We start from the raw sequence: 21,777 nt of genomic DNA, 5'->3' as shown, positions 1-21,777 counted from the left end.
TCCAGAGTGATGTTCAAAATGCTGCTGGTTGCCCTTGGAAACAGACATCGGTTTAGCTGCACCCCCCGTCAGCCATGACATTCAGGATTACAGCCGGGTTCCTGTGTGGGTTTGCTGTGTGCCTGATGTAGGATCTGCTCTCGCTGCTGACTGTGACGCTACTTTTGCAGTAGTTCAGCAACGATAACACACACACAACGAGGTAGAAAGAGGAGTAAAACCGAAATCTGCTTTTACAGCGGGAGGACTGACTCACTGACCACAAGATGCTGTTCTGGTGATGAGCGGCTCTGACAACACACAGACAGTACAAGCGACTCCCAGCACGTTACCGCACACATCCACTGCACTGGAATGGACATATAAACGAAGAGGGTCTGACGTCACTACTCCAAATAGATACCAGGCGAGGTTCAGGGAAGAAGAGCCCGATCCTGCACATATTGGGGCATGTGTACCGGGGGGCATGACATCCAGTGCCCACAGTCTTACATACTACAAACAGTTATACACATCACATTAATGTGGGTTATGGCCCTTTAAATATAATTTATGCATAAAGGATTTTTCTGAAAATATATATAAATGTGTCGCTTTATGTAAATGATATAAATATCTGTAATAAAAGCTGTAGGGCAGTACACATAGAGAGCCGCTGGATTAGGCAGCCATGTGACATAATGGTTGAAGCCACTGTGGGAAGAACCTCTGAGCCCCCATGACAACACTCCTTGCTTCGGTACTCTGGTATCTCAGTGTTATCATAGGGCCTGGGCAGTGGCTTACTTTATGGACGAGCCTCATACATAGATCTTTTTTTCATGGACGAGCTGTGTACTTGGCCCGTTGATGCCGGAGATCTCAGCTCAGAGTCCCAATTTTGGCATTATTGATAGCAAATTTATTGAACATTTACTATTTAGTAAAATGATTAAAATAAATAAAAAATAATAATAAAATAAAGTACTTGACGGGAAGAAATGATATCCAATGATGACAAGCAATGTCCCGCTTAATAAAAGTCTGACAATCGTCCCTTTATAAGAATGGATCGCTTATAAAGGGACGCAACTCAATATAAAGACTATGATTAAACTTATTATACACCCCGGACATTGAACATGATCCATTAATATTTAGTGACACATAGGGGCGGGGCTGTGACAACTTCACGTTTGTTTTCATGACTAGGATCGTATTGTCACCATGAGCTGAGCTGCATTGTTGTCTACACTCAATAAGTTTTAGGCTCCGTCAACAGCACAGTGAACAATGAGCCTTCAACTGTAAAACACAAAGTACCAGCACCACAGAGCAGCTGCTGTAAGAAGACAACTAAACCCTAACATGTCACAGTCTACAGTGCAGATCTTCAGCCATCAGTGTTACACCGGCTGCAAACATAATGCACATATGTAACACGTACCTGCTACGTCTGCTCCACATGGAACCTCCTGGATTGTCAGCTCTCTCCACAATGGATCACTCCACTTATGCGAATCGTCATGCAGCGGAAATCCATACGGGATGTAAGGATCCTGGAAACTGGTATTCTGCGAAAACAGAAGAAAAACGGTCATTAAAGGGAGAGGTCCTGTCCGGGGGCCACAGTACAAGACACACCAGGAGGCCACACGTAACAAGTGCAGACATTTATTATGATCAATAAGCTCGTCTGTCATTCAGCACTGGGACTACAGTTTCACGTCCCAACAAGGACAAAGTTTTAGGTGTCACCCCCTCATGTGTGTTTATTCTGAACACTGCAGACCAAATACATAACAGGTGGTCAATGGATTCACTATTTAAATACATATTGTACTTATGTAAACTTCTGGAGTTACAGCCTGCATTATACTAAAGAGCTGCACTAACTACTTATCCTGTACTGATCCTGAGTTACATCCTGTATTATACTCCAGAGCTGCACTCACTATTCTGCTGGTGGAGTCACTGTGTACATACATTACTTATGATGTACTGATCTTGAGTTACATCCTGTATTATACTCTAGAGCTGCACTCACTATTCTGCTGGTGGAGTCACTGTGAACATACATTATATTATCCTGTACTGATCCTGAGTTACATCCTGTATTATACTCCAGAGCTGCACTCACTATTCTGCTGGTGGAGTCACTGTGTACATACATTACTTATGATGTACTGATCTTGAGTTACATCCTGTATTATACTCTAGAGCTGCACTCACTATTCTGCTGGTGGAGTCACTGTGAACATACATTATATTATCCTGTACTGATCCTGAGTTACATCCTGTATTATACTCCAGAGCTGCACTCACTATTCTGCTGGTGGAGTCACTGTGTACATACATTACTTATCCTGTACTGATCCTGTGTTACATCCTGTATTATACTCCAGAGCTGCACTCACTATTCTGCTGGTGGAGTCACTGTGTACATACATTACTTATGATGTACTGATCTTGAGTTACATCCTGTATTATACTCCAGAGCTGCACTCACTATTCTGCTGGTGGAGTCACTGTGAACATACATTATATTATCCTGTACTGATCCTGAGTTACATCCTGTATTATACTCCAGAGCTGCACTCACTATTCTGCTGGTGGAGTCACTGTGTACATACATTATATTATCCTGTACTGATCCTGAGTTACATCCTGTATTATACTCCAGAGCTGCACTCACTATTCTGCTGGTGGAGTCATTGTGTACATACATTACATTACTTATCCTGTACTGATCCTGAGTTACATCCTGTATTATACTCCTGAGCTGCACTCACTATTCTGCTGGTGGAGTCACTGTGAACATACATTATATTATCCTGTACTGATCCGGAGTTACATCCTGTATTATACTCCAGAGCTGCACTCACTATTCTGCTGGTGGAGTCACTGTGTACATACATTATATTATCCTGTACTGATCCTGAGTTACATCCTGTATTATACTCCAGAGCTGCACTCACTATTCTGCTGGTGGAGTCACTGTGTACATACATTACTTATCCTGTACTGATCCTGTGTTACATCCTGTATTATACTCCAGAGCTTCACTCACTATTCTGCTGGTGGAGTCACTGTGAACATACATTATATTATCCTGTACTGATCTTGAGTTACATCCTGTATTATACTCCAGAGCTGCACTCACTATTCTGCTGGTGGAGTCACTGTGTACATACATTATATTATCCTGTACTGATCCTGAGTTACATCCTGTATTATACTCCAGAGCTGCACTCACTATTCTGCTGGTGGAGTCACTGTGTACATACATTACTTATCCTGTACTGATCCTGAGTTATATCCTGTATTATACACCAGAGCTGCACTCACTATTCTGCTGGTGGAGTCACTGTGTACATACATTACATTACTTATCCTGTACTGATCCTGAGTTATATCCTGTATTATACTCCAGAGCTGCACTCACTATTCTGCTGGTGGAGTCACTGTGTACATACATTACTTATCCTGTACTGATCCTGAGTTACATCCTGTATTATACTCCAGAGCTGCACTCACAAATCTGCTAGTTGTTACAAAAAAAGTCAGCAAGCTCGTTGAAATACCTCCTAACAGCTTAGCTGAGCTCCTATAATGAATGGGGAAAGTTTGTATTTCCTATATCTGATTACCGTACAGTTACTGCTGTGAAGATTAAACTTCCCAGAATGCAAATCACCGGAGAAAGCTATGTGCAAGCTATGGACAAGCAACAAATACTTAATTTACATTTTTTCATCTCGTGCCGTGTTTAAAGTCAAAACATTATTGTTCCAGGAAGCTAAATTAAATTATGACACCCCCCCCCCCATAACCTGCAGCGACCAGATATGACTATATACCAGTACTCATCTCAGTACCAATGCACTTCTTCTAGTGTAGCAGCCGAGCAGAAGGCTCCATCACGCTTGTGGTTAGGGGCCGGTGTGCAGTGATGAAGCTTTCATCAGCAGCTCACACAGCGCACAACAATTCACACAACACAAGAGAAGCGGCTTCCTGTTGTTCTGCAGGTGCAGAGGCGACTGATCTGCAGTTTCTGTTTGCCTGACAACTATAAAGCTTCTTTTGGTTACTGTAAAGTAGGTCACTTGTTCTTACAGAGATCATAAGAGGCAGGAAACAGTCAGTGTATTTCTAAATATTAAATGACTGTTATAGAGGTGTGAAGAAGATAGATGTGCCCTCCTCATCTCTCTAATATATATATATATATACACACACACACACACACACACACACACACAGTGAAGGAAATAAGTATTTGATCCCTTGCTGATTTTGTACGTTTGCCCACTGTCAAAGACATGAACAGTCTAGAATTTTTAGGCTAGGTTAATTTTACCAGTGAGAGATAGATTATATTTAAAAAAAAAAAAAAAAGAAAATCACAGTCAAAATTATATATATTTATTTGCATTGTGCACAGAAAAATAAGTATTTGATCCCTTTGGCAAACAAGAATTAATACTTGGTGGCAAAACCCTTGTTGGCAAGCACAGCAGTCAGACGTTTTTTGTAGTTGATGATGAGGTTTGCACACATGTTAAATGGAATTTTGGCCCACTCCTCTTTGCAGATCATCTGTAAATCATTAAGATTTCGAGGCTGTCGCTTGGCAACTCGGATCTTCAGCTCCCTCCATAAGTTTTCGATGGGATTAAGGTCTGGAGACTGGCTAGGCCACTCCATGACCTTAATGTGCTTCTTTTTGAGCCACTCCTTTGTTGCCTTGGCTGTATGTTTCGGGTCATTGTCGTGCTGGAAGACCCAGCCACGAGCCATTTTTAATGTCCTGGTGGAGGGAAGGAGGTTGTCACTCAGGATTTGACGGTACATGGCTCCATCCATTCTCCCATTGATGCGGTGAAGTAGTCCTGTGCCCTTAGCAGAGAAACACCCCCAAAACATAATGTTTCCACCTCCATGCTTGACAGTGGGGACGGTGTTCTTTGGGTCATAGGCAGAATTTCTCTTCCTCCAAAAACGGCGAGTTGAGTTAATGCCAAAGAGCTCAATTTTAGCCTCATCTGACCACAGCACCTTCTCCCAATCACTCTCAGAATCATCCAGATGTTCATTTGCAAACTTCAGACGGGCCTGTACATGTGCCTTCTTGAGCAGGGGGACCTTGCGGGCACTGCAGGATTCTAATCCATTACGGCGTAATGTGTTACCAATGGTTTTCTTGGTGACTGTGGTCCCAGCTGCCTTGAGATCATTAACAAGTTCCCCCCGTGTAGTTTTTCGGCTGAGCTCTCACCTTCCTCAGGATCAAGGATACCCCACGAGGTGAGATTTTGCATGGAGCCCCAGATCGATGTCGATTGACAGTCATTTTGTATGTCTTCCATTTTCTTACTATTGCACCAACAGTTGTCTCCTTCTCACCCAGCGTCTTACTCATGGTTTTGTAGCCCATTCCAGCCTTGTGCAGGTCTATGATCTTGTCCCTGACATCCTTAGAAAGCTCTTTGGTCTTGCCCATGTTGTAGAGGTTAGAGTCAGACTGATCATTGAGTCTGTGGACAGGAGTCTGTTATACAGGTGACCATGTAAGAGCTGTCTATAATGCCGGCACCAAGTTGATTTGGAGCGTGTAACTGGTCTGGAGGAGGCTGAACTCTTAATGGTTGGTAGGGGGTCACATACTTATTTCTCTGTGCACAATGCAAATAAATAGATATCATTGTGACAATGTGATTTTCTGTTTTTTATTTTTATATATAATCTATCTCTCCCTGGTAAAATTAACCTAGCCTAAAAATTCTAGACTGTTCATGACTTTGACAGCGGGCAAACTTACAAAATCAGCAAGGGATCAAATACTTATTTCCTTCACTATATATATATATATATATACACACACACACACACACACACTTGGCAAAATGTTTCATTTAAGGAGATGAGATCGGAAGTGTGGGTTTCACCTCATTAAAGGGTAACTAAATGTTCGACAAACTTCTGACATGTCATATTTTAGATTGTTGGGGGTCTGAGCACTGAGACCCCCGCCATTTGCTAATATGGAGCGGCAGAAGTGCTCGTGTGAGCGCTCAGCCACTTTGTGTCTGTTCGGCTTTTTCCGGAAAGCCGATATATTGCAGTACGGGCTCATAGAATTTCTATTGAGCCCGTACTCCGCTACATTGTTTTACGGAAAAAGCCGAACAGAAACAAAGTGGTTCAGCGCTCACACGAGCACTTCTGCCGCTTAGTTTTAGCGATTGGTGGGGGTCTCAGTGCTCTGACTTCCACCAATCATAACTTCTGACATGTCACAAGTTTGTTGAACGTTTAGTTACCCTTTAAATAAAGGCACACAAAGCCGGGTTACTGACAAATCTTGTTAATCTCAAGAAATATTGGTTAGTGTGTACTAGGATTGTACGATGCATCAAAATATCAATACTATTTAGATACCGTGCACAATCAAACGGTTCAATACCGTTAATTAATATATTTCGATACTATGCTGTGCGGCCGCACAGCTTAGTATCGCGACGCATGAATTTGGTCAGAGCAGGGCTGCGGCTGTGTAATATAGCCATTGTCCCGCTCCTGACAAGTGTGCACGCGTGGTCAGTATGATGTGATGTGGCCGACGCTGCACTAATGAACGGCAGCACTGAAGACAGAGAACATGGCGGGTGCACTGCAAAACACCCCAATGTTGTCTTCAGTGCCGGCACCTCCGCTTATTAGTGCAGCACCGGCCACATCACCTCATGCTAACCATGCACACACACTTGCCCTGCTCTAACGATCAGAGAAACCTCTCATCTCCGCCGCTATTACCTTGAATGTGGAGATCAAAACTAACCACCACCGCAGCATTCAAGGGGAAAATGAGAAGGGGGATCCCTGTGACACGATTGAGGGACATACCATATATGGGCAGACAGCCCAGGGTCCATTGAAGGACCCCAGGGCTGTCTGACCATATTTCCTGTTGTTAGGGCATACTTAGGTATGTCCCAACAACTGCCTGTGTACTATCAGTATATAGATATATGCCAGTACATTAAAGTTAAAAAATTAAAAAAAGTGAAAAAAAAAATATTCAATAAAAAAAATACACCCATTTTTTTTTTTTTTTTACAGTAAACATTCAAATAAAAGTCTCAATACATAAAATATACACATATTCGGTATCATTGCAACCGTCATAACCTGCACAACAAATGTATAGTGTAATTTATGATGTGTACGCTGTAAAAAACTGCTTTCTTTCACTTATTAATGTGAGGCACGAGGTGTGATGAATTTTGAACCTCCATGTGCCTCATGAATAGTTACATCATCATGTACCTCACACCTTAACCAAATGTTATCCATTATGACTGAGGTACATGATGGGGTTAATTACTATTAATGTGAGGCACATGAAGGTTCAAAATTCATCATCATCATCACACCTCGCGCCTCACATCAGAAAACGGAAGAACTTATTTTTTTATCATTGTTGGCAAAGTATCAATTTGGTATTGAGAATCACAATATTACACAAAGTATCGGTATCGAGGTCCAAATTCTGGTATCGTGACATCCTAATGTGAACCATATCTAGAGGCAAAGAACGGTCAGAAGACGTGTAGACGCATGAAGCTGGACTGCCAACATTATTATTACTATTTCAGCTGTGGAACAATTATACACCGCAGCCTCATCACCAGCTGTACCCATAATATACAGGGACAGAGCAGTCAGTGGGCACCCAACTCGTACCCCTGAACAGATAGATGAGAAAATGGATCAGAACAGAAGTTTGCACCTAAACAATGACTGCGACTACAAGTCAGGGGAAAACAAGGAACCAAATTGGTACATTTTAACATGTCCAATCTTCTTGCATCCATTATGATAAGTGGCAGAAGAGATCTCTGGTGGCTGCTTATCTCCCATTCCCTATTGAAATAACATGCCCCCTAGGCCAAGCTATATTTTATTTATGGGAGAGTTGATACTAATAGCGGTCAGGTGACCAAGTCCCCGTCCCACAGCTATCGCTAGATCTACGCCCAGATCATGTCCCTATACTCAGCGTCACTACCAGGGACAGGGGTTGATCTCCTGGAAACATGAAGTCAGGGACGGCAGGAACGGCTCATATAATAAACCATGGAGCCCAACACGACAGAACGAGGAGGATTCCTGAGACCCGTGCCGTCATCAGCGCTGAAAGGGAAACTCCATTTCTGCCGGCAGCTTCCTGTAGTCTTCCCTGTGCAGAGTCATTTGCTTATATTACAGTCACTGATGCGATAACCCAGATTAATACTATTATTAGGTCATACTAATACCCTGAAACCCAGCGTGTAACTGGTTAATATACAGAAACGGTAACATATCTCCATATTACATCCAATCACAGGCTATAAATCATGAAGGGCTCCGCTCTCATCCTGCAGTGGTCCACACACAGTCCCTTCTGGAGGACGGCATTTCCTTCACATCTCCGGGTTACTCAGCAGATGAAATGCAGCAAAGAGCCCAATCCAAACATCTCCTGCCCGGTGTAGACATCTCATCCAGGCTTCGTTCTGTTATCTGTGATACTGATGTTTCTTCACCAGTGACGTCTGAGGTGGTTGTGATCATTACCTGCAGAACTGCAACGCCATAAACCTGTCCCGGTACATTTCTAGGACGGCTCCTGCAGTGTAATAACATTGATATCGCTGCGTTTCTGCACGGCGTGCTCACACTTCGTATTACGATTAGAATCATCCACGTTGGAGGGTTACAGAATCTTTGGCTGTGATTATCCACTTGCGGTTAATGAGACGCTGAAATGCGGCCTTGGAATTGTGGACGTGCTTATAATAAAGACTATGGAACTGATTGAGCAAGAGTCCCAGGGAGCTGCTCCCCCATTTGGGAATCGTGCCAGGTCCTATACGGTGGAGAAGGCGGCCGTGTCCAGCCAAAGTCAAACAACACAGAGGCAAAGAATCTGAACAATGAGCAGCGAAGAATTGGAGCAATGTTTGGCTGCGTTCACATCTGCGCCAGGGTCCTGTTCCAACAGAGCTTTCCATCAGAACGGGACCCTGACTGACACAAACCAAAGGTTGATTTAAATGTGACGGATCCGGTGCCAATGGTTTCTGTTTGTCTCCGTTGTGCAGGGGCTCCGTCATTTTGCTAGAACGAATAGAGCAGTAGACTGCAACACTCAGACAAACGGAAACCATTGGCACCGGATCCGTCACATTTAAATCAACCTTTGGTTTCCGTTTGTGTCAGTCAGGGTCCCGTTCTGACGGAAAAATCAGACGGAACAGGACCCTAGCGCAGATGTGAACCAAGCCTTAGAAGTGAGTCCTGTGGAAAACACTGAGGGGTCAGGGGACAGATCATCTCTCAGGGAAAACAATCAGTGAAGAAAACAGAACAACTAAAACCAGGACAGAGAACGCCCTCCAGGCCTCCGCAGAGCATCGCGGCCGTCCATAAGGTAAACAATGAAGCATCAGGAACCTGAGGACACGTCCGACATGTTCAATGATAACCAGAGATTACAATGCAATTAAATGGATGTGAGTGTCCGGTACAGCAGTACGCTGGGGTCTCATTGTCTCCGGTGACCCCCAATGTCCTCAAGTACGACACAAAGACGTGAATTTTCCTAACCAAATATTTATTGACCAGATCTTATGGCATTTCAGTAAAAAGTGAGGATACATGGGTGTGTGAATTATTCCACCACGATGAATCCTACGTGTAAATTGTTCAATTGCCACCGAATAACCAGACTGAAGAAAATGGCGCCAGAAAACTGATCTTAAAAAGACAAATAAAGACATAGGGCTCTTTTTCACGGGCCAATTATCGGGCAAACGCGCGTTCATCGGCCGATCGTATCGTTTATGCAGCAGAAAAAATTATCGTTATCGGCAGCTCATCTTGGTGTGTAAATAGGGAGAAGCGCTGCCGACATGATAAAAATGTATGGGGACGAGTGATCCGGGTAATGAGCGCTCGTCCCCATACATTACTGATGATCGCTCCTTGTGAAAGAAGCAAGCGAGCGCCGATCAATGAGCGGTCTTGTTGATCGACACTCGTTGTTACAGTCAAAATAGGGCGGTTTAAAAAAAAACTTAACGTTTGATTTCATGGTCCCCAATTTTCAGTTCATGATGCATTGTGGCCATGTTCCCCGCAAATTCCCTTCAAACCCAACATAAAATCGCAACTCTTTCGACAAGCGGATTACCTGAAGTGTTCCTTTCAAATGCTGGCCCAAAACCTCCCCTAAACAATGCAAAACTATGTATTCCCCCCTTCTTGTATCTACCGCCTTACTCAATATAGATGTATAAGTAAATTCACTGTTGCTAGCTAATGGGGCGTGAACGGCAGTGAATATTGCCGGGTGGAGCCGTCTTCACAGCCTCGGACGGCGTCCTATCGGCATATGACAAGTCTTGCTGAGCGTTATCTCGCGTGACCACGCTGGGAGACATCGGCAGGCAGCAGCGGACACCAGAGCCCGCCCCATTGGCTAACTAAAGTGAATTTACATATCGGGCACCAAAAGAACAAGGGGCAATAACTTGGGGGGGAAGGGAGCGGAACAAAAAAAAATGACAATAGAAACAGGGAGGGAGCCGGCTAAAGGTAACGTGTGAAAAATTAGATTTTAGGGCCTAGTGACTGGTTCTTTTTAAGGCGATTTGGTTATTTCTGGAAGTTATAAAACATACGTCTCAGTATAGCGCCGGATAACACAGGGTAGAACACGCTCAGATCCCACCATGACATTGGAGACCACCTGCCCTCCCCCACCTCTATTACCGATGCTCTCAGCCAGGAGAAGAGATGAGATGCTCTGGAAATATTCTGCAGAACATGATTTATCAGTGTTGGTCAGACAGGGGCCGGGTTGACCTTGAGGTTATGCCAATCATTAGTGGTGCAGGTCTACTCAATGGAAGTGTTCGCTAGGTACTGACACAACCCAGGGCCGGACAGAAGGTACAATGTATTTCCTGATTCACTTAAAAATATAACCAAATTACGCAATGGCCAGGAAAGGGTGAAGACGTCTTACTGTGCAGAAATGATGAAGAATCTGCGATTACACAGTAGACAAGTCACCAGAAAGACACGTACAGCACGGCGTGCCCCTACCCAGCGTGAAGAGCCGCTCAGATGTCAATAGAAAAGCTACAAAACTTTACTCACATTCAGAGCCAATTCACAGATTTCTATCTAGATGCCACCACTCCACAATAACAACCACCGCACAGGGAAAAAAATCACTAAACTACAGGTAATAAAATCAATTGTTTTCCTACAATGGACAAAGAATGTTGAATGGGTCATTGTAAGTTACATGATCTCTATGTCTAGGTCAGGTTGGGCAGCGAAACCATCATATCTACTCAATATGGTAATTTCCGATATCGTAATCCACCCCCCTCCACACACACTTGGATAATATCAGCTCTGTTGTTCCCACATTGACTTACGTGACATTACTTATCCTGGACTGAACCCGAGTTTCATCCTGTATTATACTCCAGAGCTGTACTCACTATTCTGCTGGTGGAGTCACTGTGTACATACATTACATTACTTATCCTGTGCTGATCCTGAGTTACATCCTGTATTATACTCCAGAGCTGCACTCACTATTCTGCTGGTGGAGTCACTGTGTACATACATTACATTACTTATCCTGTACTGATCCTGAGTTACATCCTGTATTATACTCCAGAGCTGTGCTCACTATTCTGCTGGTGGAGTCACTGTGTACATACATTACTTATCCTGTACTGATCCTGAGTTACATCCTGTATTATACTCCAGAGCTGCACTCACTATTCTGCTGGTGGAGTCACTGTGTACATACATTACATTACTTATCCTGTACTGATCCTGAGTTACATCCTGTATTATACTCCAGAGCTGCACTCACTATTCTGCTGGTGGAGTCACTGTGTACATACATTACATTACTTATCCTGCACTGATCCTGAGTTATATCCTGTATTATACTCCAGAGCTGCACTCACTATTCTGCTGGTGGAGTCAATGTGTACATACATTACTTATCCTGTACTGATCCTGAGTTATACTCCAGAGCTGCGCTCACTATTCTGCTGGTTGACTCACTGTGTACATACATTACATTACTTATCCTATACTGATCCCGAGTTACAGCTTGTATTATACTCCGGAGCCGTACACACAATTCTGCAGCTTCACAGCTGAAACACTCCAGCATTTCCTGGATATTGAGCTTGCTCTGGTTAATGAGCCAAACCCTGAAGAATAAGTATCCCCAGTAACTGACCGATAATGAACAAGGTTTTTCATGTTTGAGAAAACAACTTTTATAAGAATTCCAGGTAATGAAATGTACAAAAAGGAAAAATATGAAGGGACTTTTTTGATCATTTACCATTCCCTGAACTGACATCAGAACTGTATGAGAGGGCGGCAGCCACCTCGTACAAAACCCACTTCAGTCTCAGCGGAGAATATTAGGGGAATGTGAAAAAGATTCTAAATAGAAACTTCCTGGAAACATTTTTAATGTCAGCAGGAAAACACAATAAACGGTGTTCGGGAATAGGATTATTAAATATGACAGGGGTTAAAAAAAAACATGAGATTTAGTGGCCAGTGTGTTGAAGCGTATATAGACTTTTGCAACCAATTTTCTATTGCTTTAATGTAACTAAAATGAATAATGAAGCAACTTTGCAAATAGTCTGGATTAAAAACCTCCTACAGCTCGTATACAGAGCTGTGTGTCTCCATGGTTACAGACTACAAACAAATGCTGTGTGTAGTCTGATCCTGCAGTCTTGTGTTACTCCCTTTCATCTGTCCCCCAAGTGTGTGCTAGCAATACACATGGGAAAGATGGAAGGGAGTAAAAGCTTTTTAAAAAAGGCTGATGATCGGATGAACGAGCGTTTATACTAACTTAATATAAACGCTCGTTCCAATCGCTGCGCTGTATAAACAGGGCAAAGATCAGCCGATGGACGAGCAAACACTAGTTCATCTGCTGATCGGATCGGCCAAAAAATTGGCGCTAGTCGGCAGCACATCCCCATACTGAACAATCAGTGCTCCGTTTGAAGGGAGCAAACGAGCGCTGATCAACAAAATGTATTGCCTGTATAAAACCACCTTATGTCTTCAGAGTCAAACAACACTGGGAGCCGTTTCCCAATTCTATTATCCGGATGGTTCAGTGTCTGCACAAATTTGAAACTTTACAGTCATCTGATATTGGGAAAACTAACTGCCCCTCTGCATTATAAGAGTCCAGCAAAGCCGTTGGGGTGGTGTCGGTCCACAAGCATGTGATTTTCAATAACTAGCAGAACAGTGAGTACAGCTCAGGAGAATAATACAGGATATAACTCAGGATCAGTACAGGATAAGTAATGTAATGTATGTACAAAGTGACTCCACTAGCAGAATAGTGAGTGCAGCTCTGGAGTATAATACAGGTTGTAACTCAGGATCAGTACAGGACAAGTAATGTAATGTATGTACACAGTGACTCCTCCAGCAGAACAGTGAGTGCAGCTCTGGAGTATAATACAGGATGTAACTCAGGATCAGTACAGGATAAGTAATGTAATGTATGTACACAGTGACTCCACCAGCAGAATAGTGAGTGCAGCTCTGGAGTATAATACAGGATGTAACTCAGGATTAGTACAGGATAAGTAATGTAATGTATGTAGACAGTGACTCCACCAGCAGAATAGTGAGTGCAGCTCTGGAGTATAATACAGGATGTAACTCAGGATCAGTACAGGATAAGTAATGTATGTACACAGTGACTCCACCAGCAGAATAGTGAGTGCAGCTCTGGAGTATAATACAGGATGTAACTCAGGATCAGTACAGGATAAGTAATGTAATGTATGTGCACAGTGACTCCACCAGCAGAATAGTGAGTGCAGCTCTGGAGTATAATACAGGATGTAACTCAGGATCAGTACAGGATAAGTAATGTAATGTATGTGCACAGAGACTCCAGGGTTAATGGAGATTGTCTTTACATGCACGATGATGAGAGGTGGGCACTCGATTTAAGTATTATTCATAATAGACATCTACGTTATAGTAAGATTTTATGTTCCCTATTATTTTTGGCTCAGGTTTCGGTCTGTTGCAATCAGCAGACATCATTTACGGCTTATAACTTTCTTTTGACTAATGACCCCAATTCAGCGGCTGTAATAAACTGGGCTTATTAATATCTCCCTGCATCATTGCTACATAATGAACATTATTATTTATGGGATATTTAACATTTCCTCAAGGCTCAACAGCTGCAAATAAAAGCCAGCTCTTAGATCATGACTTTATAGCTCTTACACTTAGGCACGAAACTACAGATGCTGCAGGACCACTGCTAGGAAAAGCGCCCCCTGCCTCACGTGTCGCTGGACTGTGGTTCCCATGTAACACGTGATAATTTGTGGTGAATTCCGTTAAGTTCTCTCTGATACTTCCACTTGTGTGAGGCTCAGTATAACGTCTCCAGGTTTTTTTCTAGGACTGCATGTTCGTCTCCGATCACACTGGGGTCATGGCTTCCATATTTTTTTTTATCAATACACATGAATGGACAGATGTAAACGTGTGGCATATATCTTTCTGCCATCTGAAGGAGTTAGAAGAGAGAATCACACTTGTATAGCCCAAACACAATGTGAACAGCCCCTCAGGAAGAAATCCTACATATTGGTGAAGGAGAAATGAGAGTGACAGCCAATGCTCCTTAAAGGGGTCATACACTTTAAAAAACCCTGGCCCAAAGGCGGCAATCTGGAAGGTGCAATGATATCCTGCACCGATCATCATGCTCTCCTATGTACAAAAGTATCAGTGTGACATTCTCCAGAGGCCCTAAATATCATTTTCTCACTTTTATAAGAATCCAAAATAGGAGGATTATTACATATCTGGTAATCGAGGATGAAAAAATCCCACCGAAAGTTAACCCTGGCCTTATAAACTATAGAGCAAACAGAAAGGGTAACGGCGATGACAGAAGCATCGACAATAATGTTCCAATAACATCTAAATCAATGTCTTGTGAATTTATACTTTGGGGTCCGTGGCTTCTGGTTTGACTAGGACATCCCCGTATGACATCACATCTGTGAATCATAGGGCTTTAGATATATTGTTCTGCCTATCGGTACAGTCAGGATATGAGCTGAAGGCCTTTTAGTGATAACCTATTATGAACTGCCCGGATTACTCAGTGTTAAACCGCTGTAAGTATTTACACTTTGATTGGTCCGGTCATCCACACGACACGGGGACACGCAGCCAAATACAACACGGCCAATAATGTGGCAGACGCTGGTCTATTTTTACACTGCTCCGAACTTCAATAGTTTATACAAATACACCCTGCCAAAGAAAGCGGTGTGCTCAGACTCAGGGCAGCGTACTAATCTAAACATCATGTGTGTGTGTGTATAGGTATATATGTATGTATGTGTATGTATGTATGTATGTATGTATGTATGTATGTATGTATGTGTGTATGTATGTATGTATGTGTGTGTATGTATGTATATGTGTGTATGTATGTGTGCGTATGTATGTATGCATGCATGTATGCATATGTATGTGTATGTATGTGTATGTATGTATTCACCAGTGTGTGTGTGTATGTATGTATGTATGTGTATGTATGTATGTATGTATGTGTATATGTGAGTGAGTGTGTATGTATATATATGTATATATATATGTATATATATATATATATATATATATATATATATGTGTGTGTGTGTGTGTGTGTGTGTATATGTGAGTGTGTGTATATGTATGTGTTTATGTATGTATGTATGTATATATATGTATGTATGTGCGTACCACACAGCAGTAGCCCTGTACGTGGCGGCCAGAAAGAGCCTGATGGGAGGAGGACAGCTAGCCGGAGCCTGTATAACATGCCAATTTCACCCTTTGCAATATAACAGAAATCTGTGGCAATTCCGCAAGATAATAGGCATGAAGCAGATTTGAAAATCCACAGCCTGTCCTGGAAACTGGGACTGAAAAACTGTGGGAAATACGCCAGGTCTGAACATCTCCTAAAGGGTTTTATATAACTACAGCTCATTCCTTGTATACTGCAAAGTTCTGCAACTTTCTAATTTACTTTGTGTTTTAATTCTTCATCTTTGCAAGATTTCTGCTTGCCGTCAGTGAATTCTTGCTTACATCCAGGGTCTGTAAACCAATCCTGAATGTGTCCAACTGAGACAGCTGCAGAGCTTGATTAAAGACAGAGCACTGATACACTGTAACGAGACATGTAAGCAGTGATGTTTCAGGACAGGTTGTCAGCACAAATGTTTCCATTCACTGACCACAAGCAGATATTGAATACTGCGAGGAACTGAAACACAAAGTATTTAAAAAAGTTTCTGAACTAAAGAATGTTTAAGTCTTATCTACATAAAATCAGAAAACTCCATTAACGTGTACAATCCCTGAGTTACCATCATTGTCCACATATTGTCCTGACATCTTCACGCGTGACCCCGAAATATATAAATAATGCTGGAATACAGGGGATCAATACTGATGATATTTGGGCGGAAACCCCATGAATTTGACCATGTACTATTGGGGTAATAATATTCTTATGGGACAGGACGCTGCTCTCCCCCAGGTCTTAGTAACCCAGTACATAAATAACCTTTATGAGAGAGAATACGGACCCCTCGCCCTCGGCCGGCTATTCTCAGAGCAGAAATAAAGCAACGCTCCAATAATGGAAGAACCGCCCGGACTGAGTGACAGAAGGATAACCAGGCTGTGCTATTACTGCTGCAGGTTTTTAAACAAGACCAAAATATTATCCGCATGACCCTCATAGTGATCCCGGGTACCGGAGCATATTTTATTGGAGCACAATTAATCCTAGACACAAAGGGCATCACCCAGCTGAACTCATCTAGTCTATCATTCTTTACATCTTGACCTAGTCCAGGCTGTATATAGCTCTTATCCACAACCCCAGCAGCTCTGTGACCAGAACTAGATAAGGAAGGTCCTATTCACTGACAGCAAGGAGAGATTCTGAAAATGGCAAAGAATTAAAACACAAAATTATAATAGCAAGTTCCAGAACTCCCATTATACGATGATTCAGGAATATGTGCAGATGATTGGAGGAGCCCTATAAACGTGATTAAATGCCCTCCCCAGTATTTCGTTCAGTCAAACATACCACAAATAACTTAATAAAATCAGTGGCCCCTCCACACAAACCAATGCAAAGATAAGTAATGCCAACCCATTCCCTGCAGTCACTGTCATCACAGCAACACGCACGGCACACGCTGTAAAGGAAGCGTAACCCTGAGGTGTACTGCCCCCTCCTGGATCACAAGTGTAGCGCACACCCTGGAGATCAGACTACATCACCTATGGACTTGTTTGCCCATTGTCTGAATGCACCACATTTCTATGTCACACCCGTGAATCCACATCCAGTGAGCAGAAGAATGAACGATCCAAAAAGCAAAACACAGGACGGGGATGAAATCCCTCTGTGCATGTCGAGTTAATAGAAGATGAAAGACTGGAGCCTCCTGCATGTTACAAGCCCCACCTATGAGGAGCACTGACAAATACCATCATTGCCCAATAGCAGCCATGTTTACTGCCTGTACCCAATGGGCACTAGAATCACCCACAGGTCCCGTCAGCACTAGGGGTAATACAGCAATAAAGGAGTATTTATAGGGGAGCTCAGGCCACCGCACCATCAATCATCCCAGGTCCCTTATATGTGAAGAGGAGCTGCCCCGTGTAGGTTTACACCGCCCATGGCAAAAGTCCCTACAAAAGGCTTTATTTCCGGGGGGTGCACCTATACTGCAAGATACTGATGTGCACATTTGTTTGCGTAGCTACATAATAATATAAACTCCCATAGACATGAGCGGGGAGGTGGATTGTCTTCTGGGGTTCACAGAGCTCTAGGATTGCTGAATGGTGTAAACTAGGATTTCATGTATGCACACAGCGTCTCCACCGTTTATGTAAATGGGGGAAAGTCTTCTCGTAGATTTACAACATAAACATACAGAGCTACAAGCTCAAGTCCTGCTACAGGTAAAGCAAGTTTCCACAGTCATTTCGGGATAGGAGACGCTCACCTGTCCACATTATGACTTGTAAGACTTTGTTATGGGAATCTAATAGTTTTGCACTTACCACGACCACGGAAGGCGAGAGCTGGGACATGGCAGAGCCATCAGCGGCCGAGGAGCTGAAGTCATAATTCATTGCTGGATCACCTGTAGTCAAACAAACCCCATGAGAACCAGCCACAGATGCCTAGAAAACCAGACACACAATCCAAAAAGGACATCAGCCATAAACAATGCCCCCCCCCACATTTACCCCCCCCCCCCCCGCCGTCCTGACTTACACGGCCTAGAATGGAGCTGCTATGGGAGATCCCTCACGGAGCAGTCAGGGAGACAGTGACTCTCATACAGGGAGACGGGATCCCACATCAGACGCCACAGCAGAGAGGAAATGATATTAAATCTGAAGAGTTTTCCTTCCTTCCCCCGTGTCTGACTCGCCTTCCCTCTCCTAAAATACAGGGGGAAGAGGCGCAGGGAGAACGTGCTATCATCACACGATGAGGGTTGTAGTCCACCAGACCAATATAAGGGAATTAAAGGGCAATTGAATATATAATCCAGAATTTCTTACACAAAAGAACAACTAGTGTGAATACGACTTCTCCAGGACTGAAGACATTGAAGATAAAGCTGTGATTGTGGAGGGAAGGTATTTTCCTGCGTACAGAGGACGTCCTGTGGCCGAATTTCATTTAAAAACCTCACAATCATCCTCTCTGCTACTATTAAAGTATCTGAATCTGTTAAGTTGTTGAATTTTTACTGACGTTTGCAAAAAATAAGTCTGTTTCGCACAGGGAAATAGACATTTTGCCTTTACAGTTTTCTCCTATTGAGGTCAATATAATAACTCAGCAAGCCCTAAAAAACCTTTGTATTTGGTGATGCTATGCGTAAATGGAATTTTTCTGTAATAACTACGTGCGGTAAGAACTACGAGCAAACTAAACGGCGTTAAAATTTCCTTATAAAAGACAACTTCTGTGTGGTGCACTGGCCCCTTAAGAGCCCAGTATAGAAACACACATATATATACACATATGACAGTAGAAATAATAGTATATTTATCTTTTACAGTTTTGGGACTGGGGTCACTGTATTTTGTTTGGTCTCATTAACTCTCCACCTATATAAGCTCGCTGGACACCCCATGTCACAACCATGGGTGTCAATATGGAGTTGGCCACCTGTAGGGGTATACTAGTCCTTCTCAATTAATTAGCATATCATCAAAAAGTTAATTTACTTCAGTAATTCCATTCAAAAAGTGAAACTATATTCTATAAATTCATTACATACAGAGGGATCTATTTCCAGCATTGTTTTCTTTTAATGTTGATGATTATGGGAACAGTTACTGAAAACTCAAAATTTAGTCTCTCAGGAAATTAGAATATTATAGAAGCCCAAATTCAAAAATGCTTTTTAATACCGAAATGTTGTCCTATTGAAAATTATGTCCAGTATCTGCCCTCAATACTTGGCCAGAGCGCCTTTTGCATGAATTACTGCATCAATGCGGCGTGGCATGGAGGCGATCAGCCTGTGGCACTGCTGAGGTGTTATCAATGCGACGTGGCATGGAGGCGATCAGTCTGTGGCACTGCTGAGGTGTTATCAATGCGACGTGGCATGGAGGCGATCAGCCTGTGGCACTGCTGAGGTGTTATCAATGCGACGTGGCATGGAGGCGATCAGTCTGTGGCACTGCTGAGGTGTTATCAATGCGACGTGGCATGGAGGCGATCAGTCTGTGGCACTGCTGAGGTGTTATCAATGCGACGTGGCATGGAGGCGATCAGCCTGTGGCACTGCTGAGGTGTTATCAATGCGGCGTGGCATGGAAGCGATTAGCCTGTGGCACTGCTGAGGGGTTGCCAATGCGGCGTGGCATGGAGGCGATCAGCCTGTGGCACTGCTGTGGTGTTATTAATGCGGCGTGGCAAGGAGCCGATCAGCCGGTGGCACTGCTGAGGGATTATAAATGCGGCGTGGCATGGAGGCGATCAGCCTGTGGCACTGCTGTGGTGTTATCAATGCGGCGTGGCATGGAGGCGATCAGCCTGTGGCACTGCGTTGTTGGGTATTGGGGTCTCATCTCCCTCTTGACAATACCCTATAGATTCTCTATGGGGTTTAGGTCAGGCAAGTTTGCTGGCCAATCAGGCGCAGTGATACTGTGGTTATTAGTACTTTCGGCAGTGTGGGCAGGTGCCAAGTCCTGCTGGAAAATGAAATCAGCGTCTCCACAAAGCTTGTCATCAGAGGGAAGCATGAAGTGCTGGGAAATGTGCTGCTAGACGCTGCGCTGACTCTGGACCTGATATAACACAGTGACCAACACCAGCAGATGACATGACCCCCAAATCATCACTGACTGCGGAGACTTCACACTGGACACTTGGATTGACGCCTCTCCACTCTTCCACCAGATTCTGAGACCGAGATTTCAAAATGAAATGCAAAATTAATTTTCAAATGAAAACAGGACTTTCGACTCCATGCCACGCCGCATTGATAACACCTCAGCAGTGCCACATGCTGGTGCCAAGCCGCATTGATGCAGTAATTCATGCAGAGTCGGAGCCCCGAGCAAGTATTGAGGGCAGATACACCTCCTCTGTAGTATTATACCCTCCTCTGTATTATATTCTCCACCTCCTCTGTAGTATTATATTCTCCACCTCCTCTGTAGTATTATATCCTCCTCCACCTCCTCTGTAGTATTATATTCTCCACCTCCTCTGTAGTATTATATCCTCATCCTCTGTAGTATTATATTCTCCTCCTCCTCTGTAGTATTATATTCTCCTCCTCTGTAGTATTATATTCTCCTCCTCTGTAGTATTATATCCTCCTCCTCCTCTGTAGTATTATATTCTCCTCCTCCTCTGTAGTATTATATCCTCCTCCTCTGTAGTATTATATTCTCCACCTCCTCTGTAGTATTATATTCTCCTCCTCCTCTGTAGTATTATATTCTCCTCCTCCTCTGTAGTATTATATTCTCCTCCTCCTCTGTAGTATTATATTCTCCTCCTCCTCTGTAGTATTATATCCTCCTCCTCCTCTGTAGTATTATATTCTCCTCCTCCTCTGTAGTATTATATCCTCCTCCTCCTCTGTAGTATTATATTCTCCTCCTCCTCTGTAGTATTATATTCTCCTCCTCCTCTGTAGTATTATATTCTCCTCCTCCTCTGTAGTATTATATTCTCCTCCTCCTCTGTAGTATTATATTCTCCTCCTCCTCTGTAGTATTATATTCTCCTCCTCCTCTGTAGTATTATATTCTCCGCCTCTGTAGTATTATATCCTCCTCTGTATTATATTCTCCACCTCCTCTGTAGTATTATATTCTCCACCTCCTCTGTAGTATTATATTCTCCTCCTCCTCTGTAGTATTATATCCTCCTCCTCTGTAGTATTACATTCTCCTCCTCCTCTGTAGTATTATATCCTCCTCTGTAGTATTATATTCTCCTCCTCCTCTGTAGTATTATATTCTCCTCCTCCTCTGTAGTATTATATTCTCCTCCTCCTCTGTAGTATTACATCCTCCTCCTCCTCTGTAGTATTATATTCTCCTCCTCCTCTG

General features: G+C 43.2%; 1 protein-coding gene across 6 annotated transcripts in view; it reads right to left on the bottom strand.

Annotated features, from left to right (window-relative positions):
• ETS1 (ETS proto-oncogene 1, transcription factor) overlaps positions 1-21,777 on the bottom strand; it is a 211,351-nt gene that overhangs the window by 61,142 nt on the left and 128,432 nt on the right. For 3 of the 6 annotated variants that reach the window (XM_075839141.1, XM_075839142.1, XM_075839143.1), the window contains exons 4-5: positions 18,241-18,323; positions 1,427-1,553 (exon numbers count right to left, since the gene is read on the bottom strand). In XM_075839141.1, the coding sequence (XP_075695256.1) occupies positions 1,427-1,553; positions 18,241-18,312 (199 nt within the window). In that variant the 5' untranslated portion in view covers positions 18,313-18,323. The remainder of the gene's footprint in view (positions 1-1,426; positions 1,554-18,240; positions 18,324-21,777) is intronic. The other 3 variants (XM_075839146.1, XM_075839148.1, XM_075839147.1) reach the window with 1 other exon arrangement.

This window comes from Rhinoderma darwinii, chromosome 10 (genome assembly GCF_050947455.1).
Source record: "Rhinoderma darwinii isolate aRhiDar2 chromosome 10, aRhiDar2.hap1, whole genome shotgun sequence".
NCBI classification, from domain to species: domain Eukaryota; kingdom Metazoa; phylum Chordata; class Amphibia; order Anura; family Rhinodermatidae; genus Rhinoderma; species Rhinoderma darwinii.
This window is presented reverse-complemented; position numbering and strand designations above follow the sequence as displayed.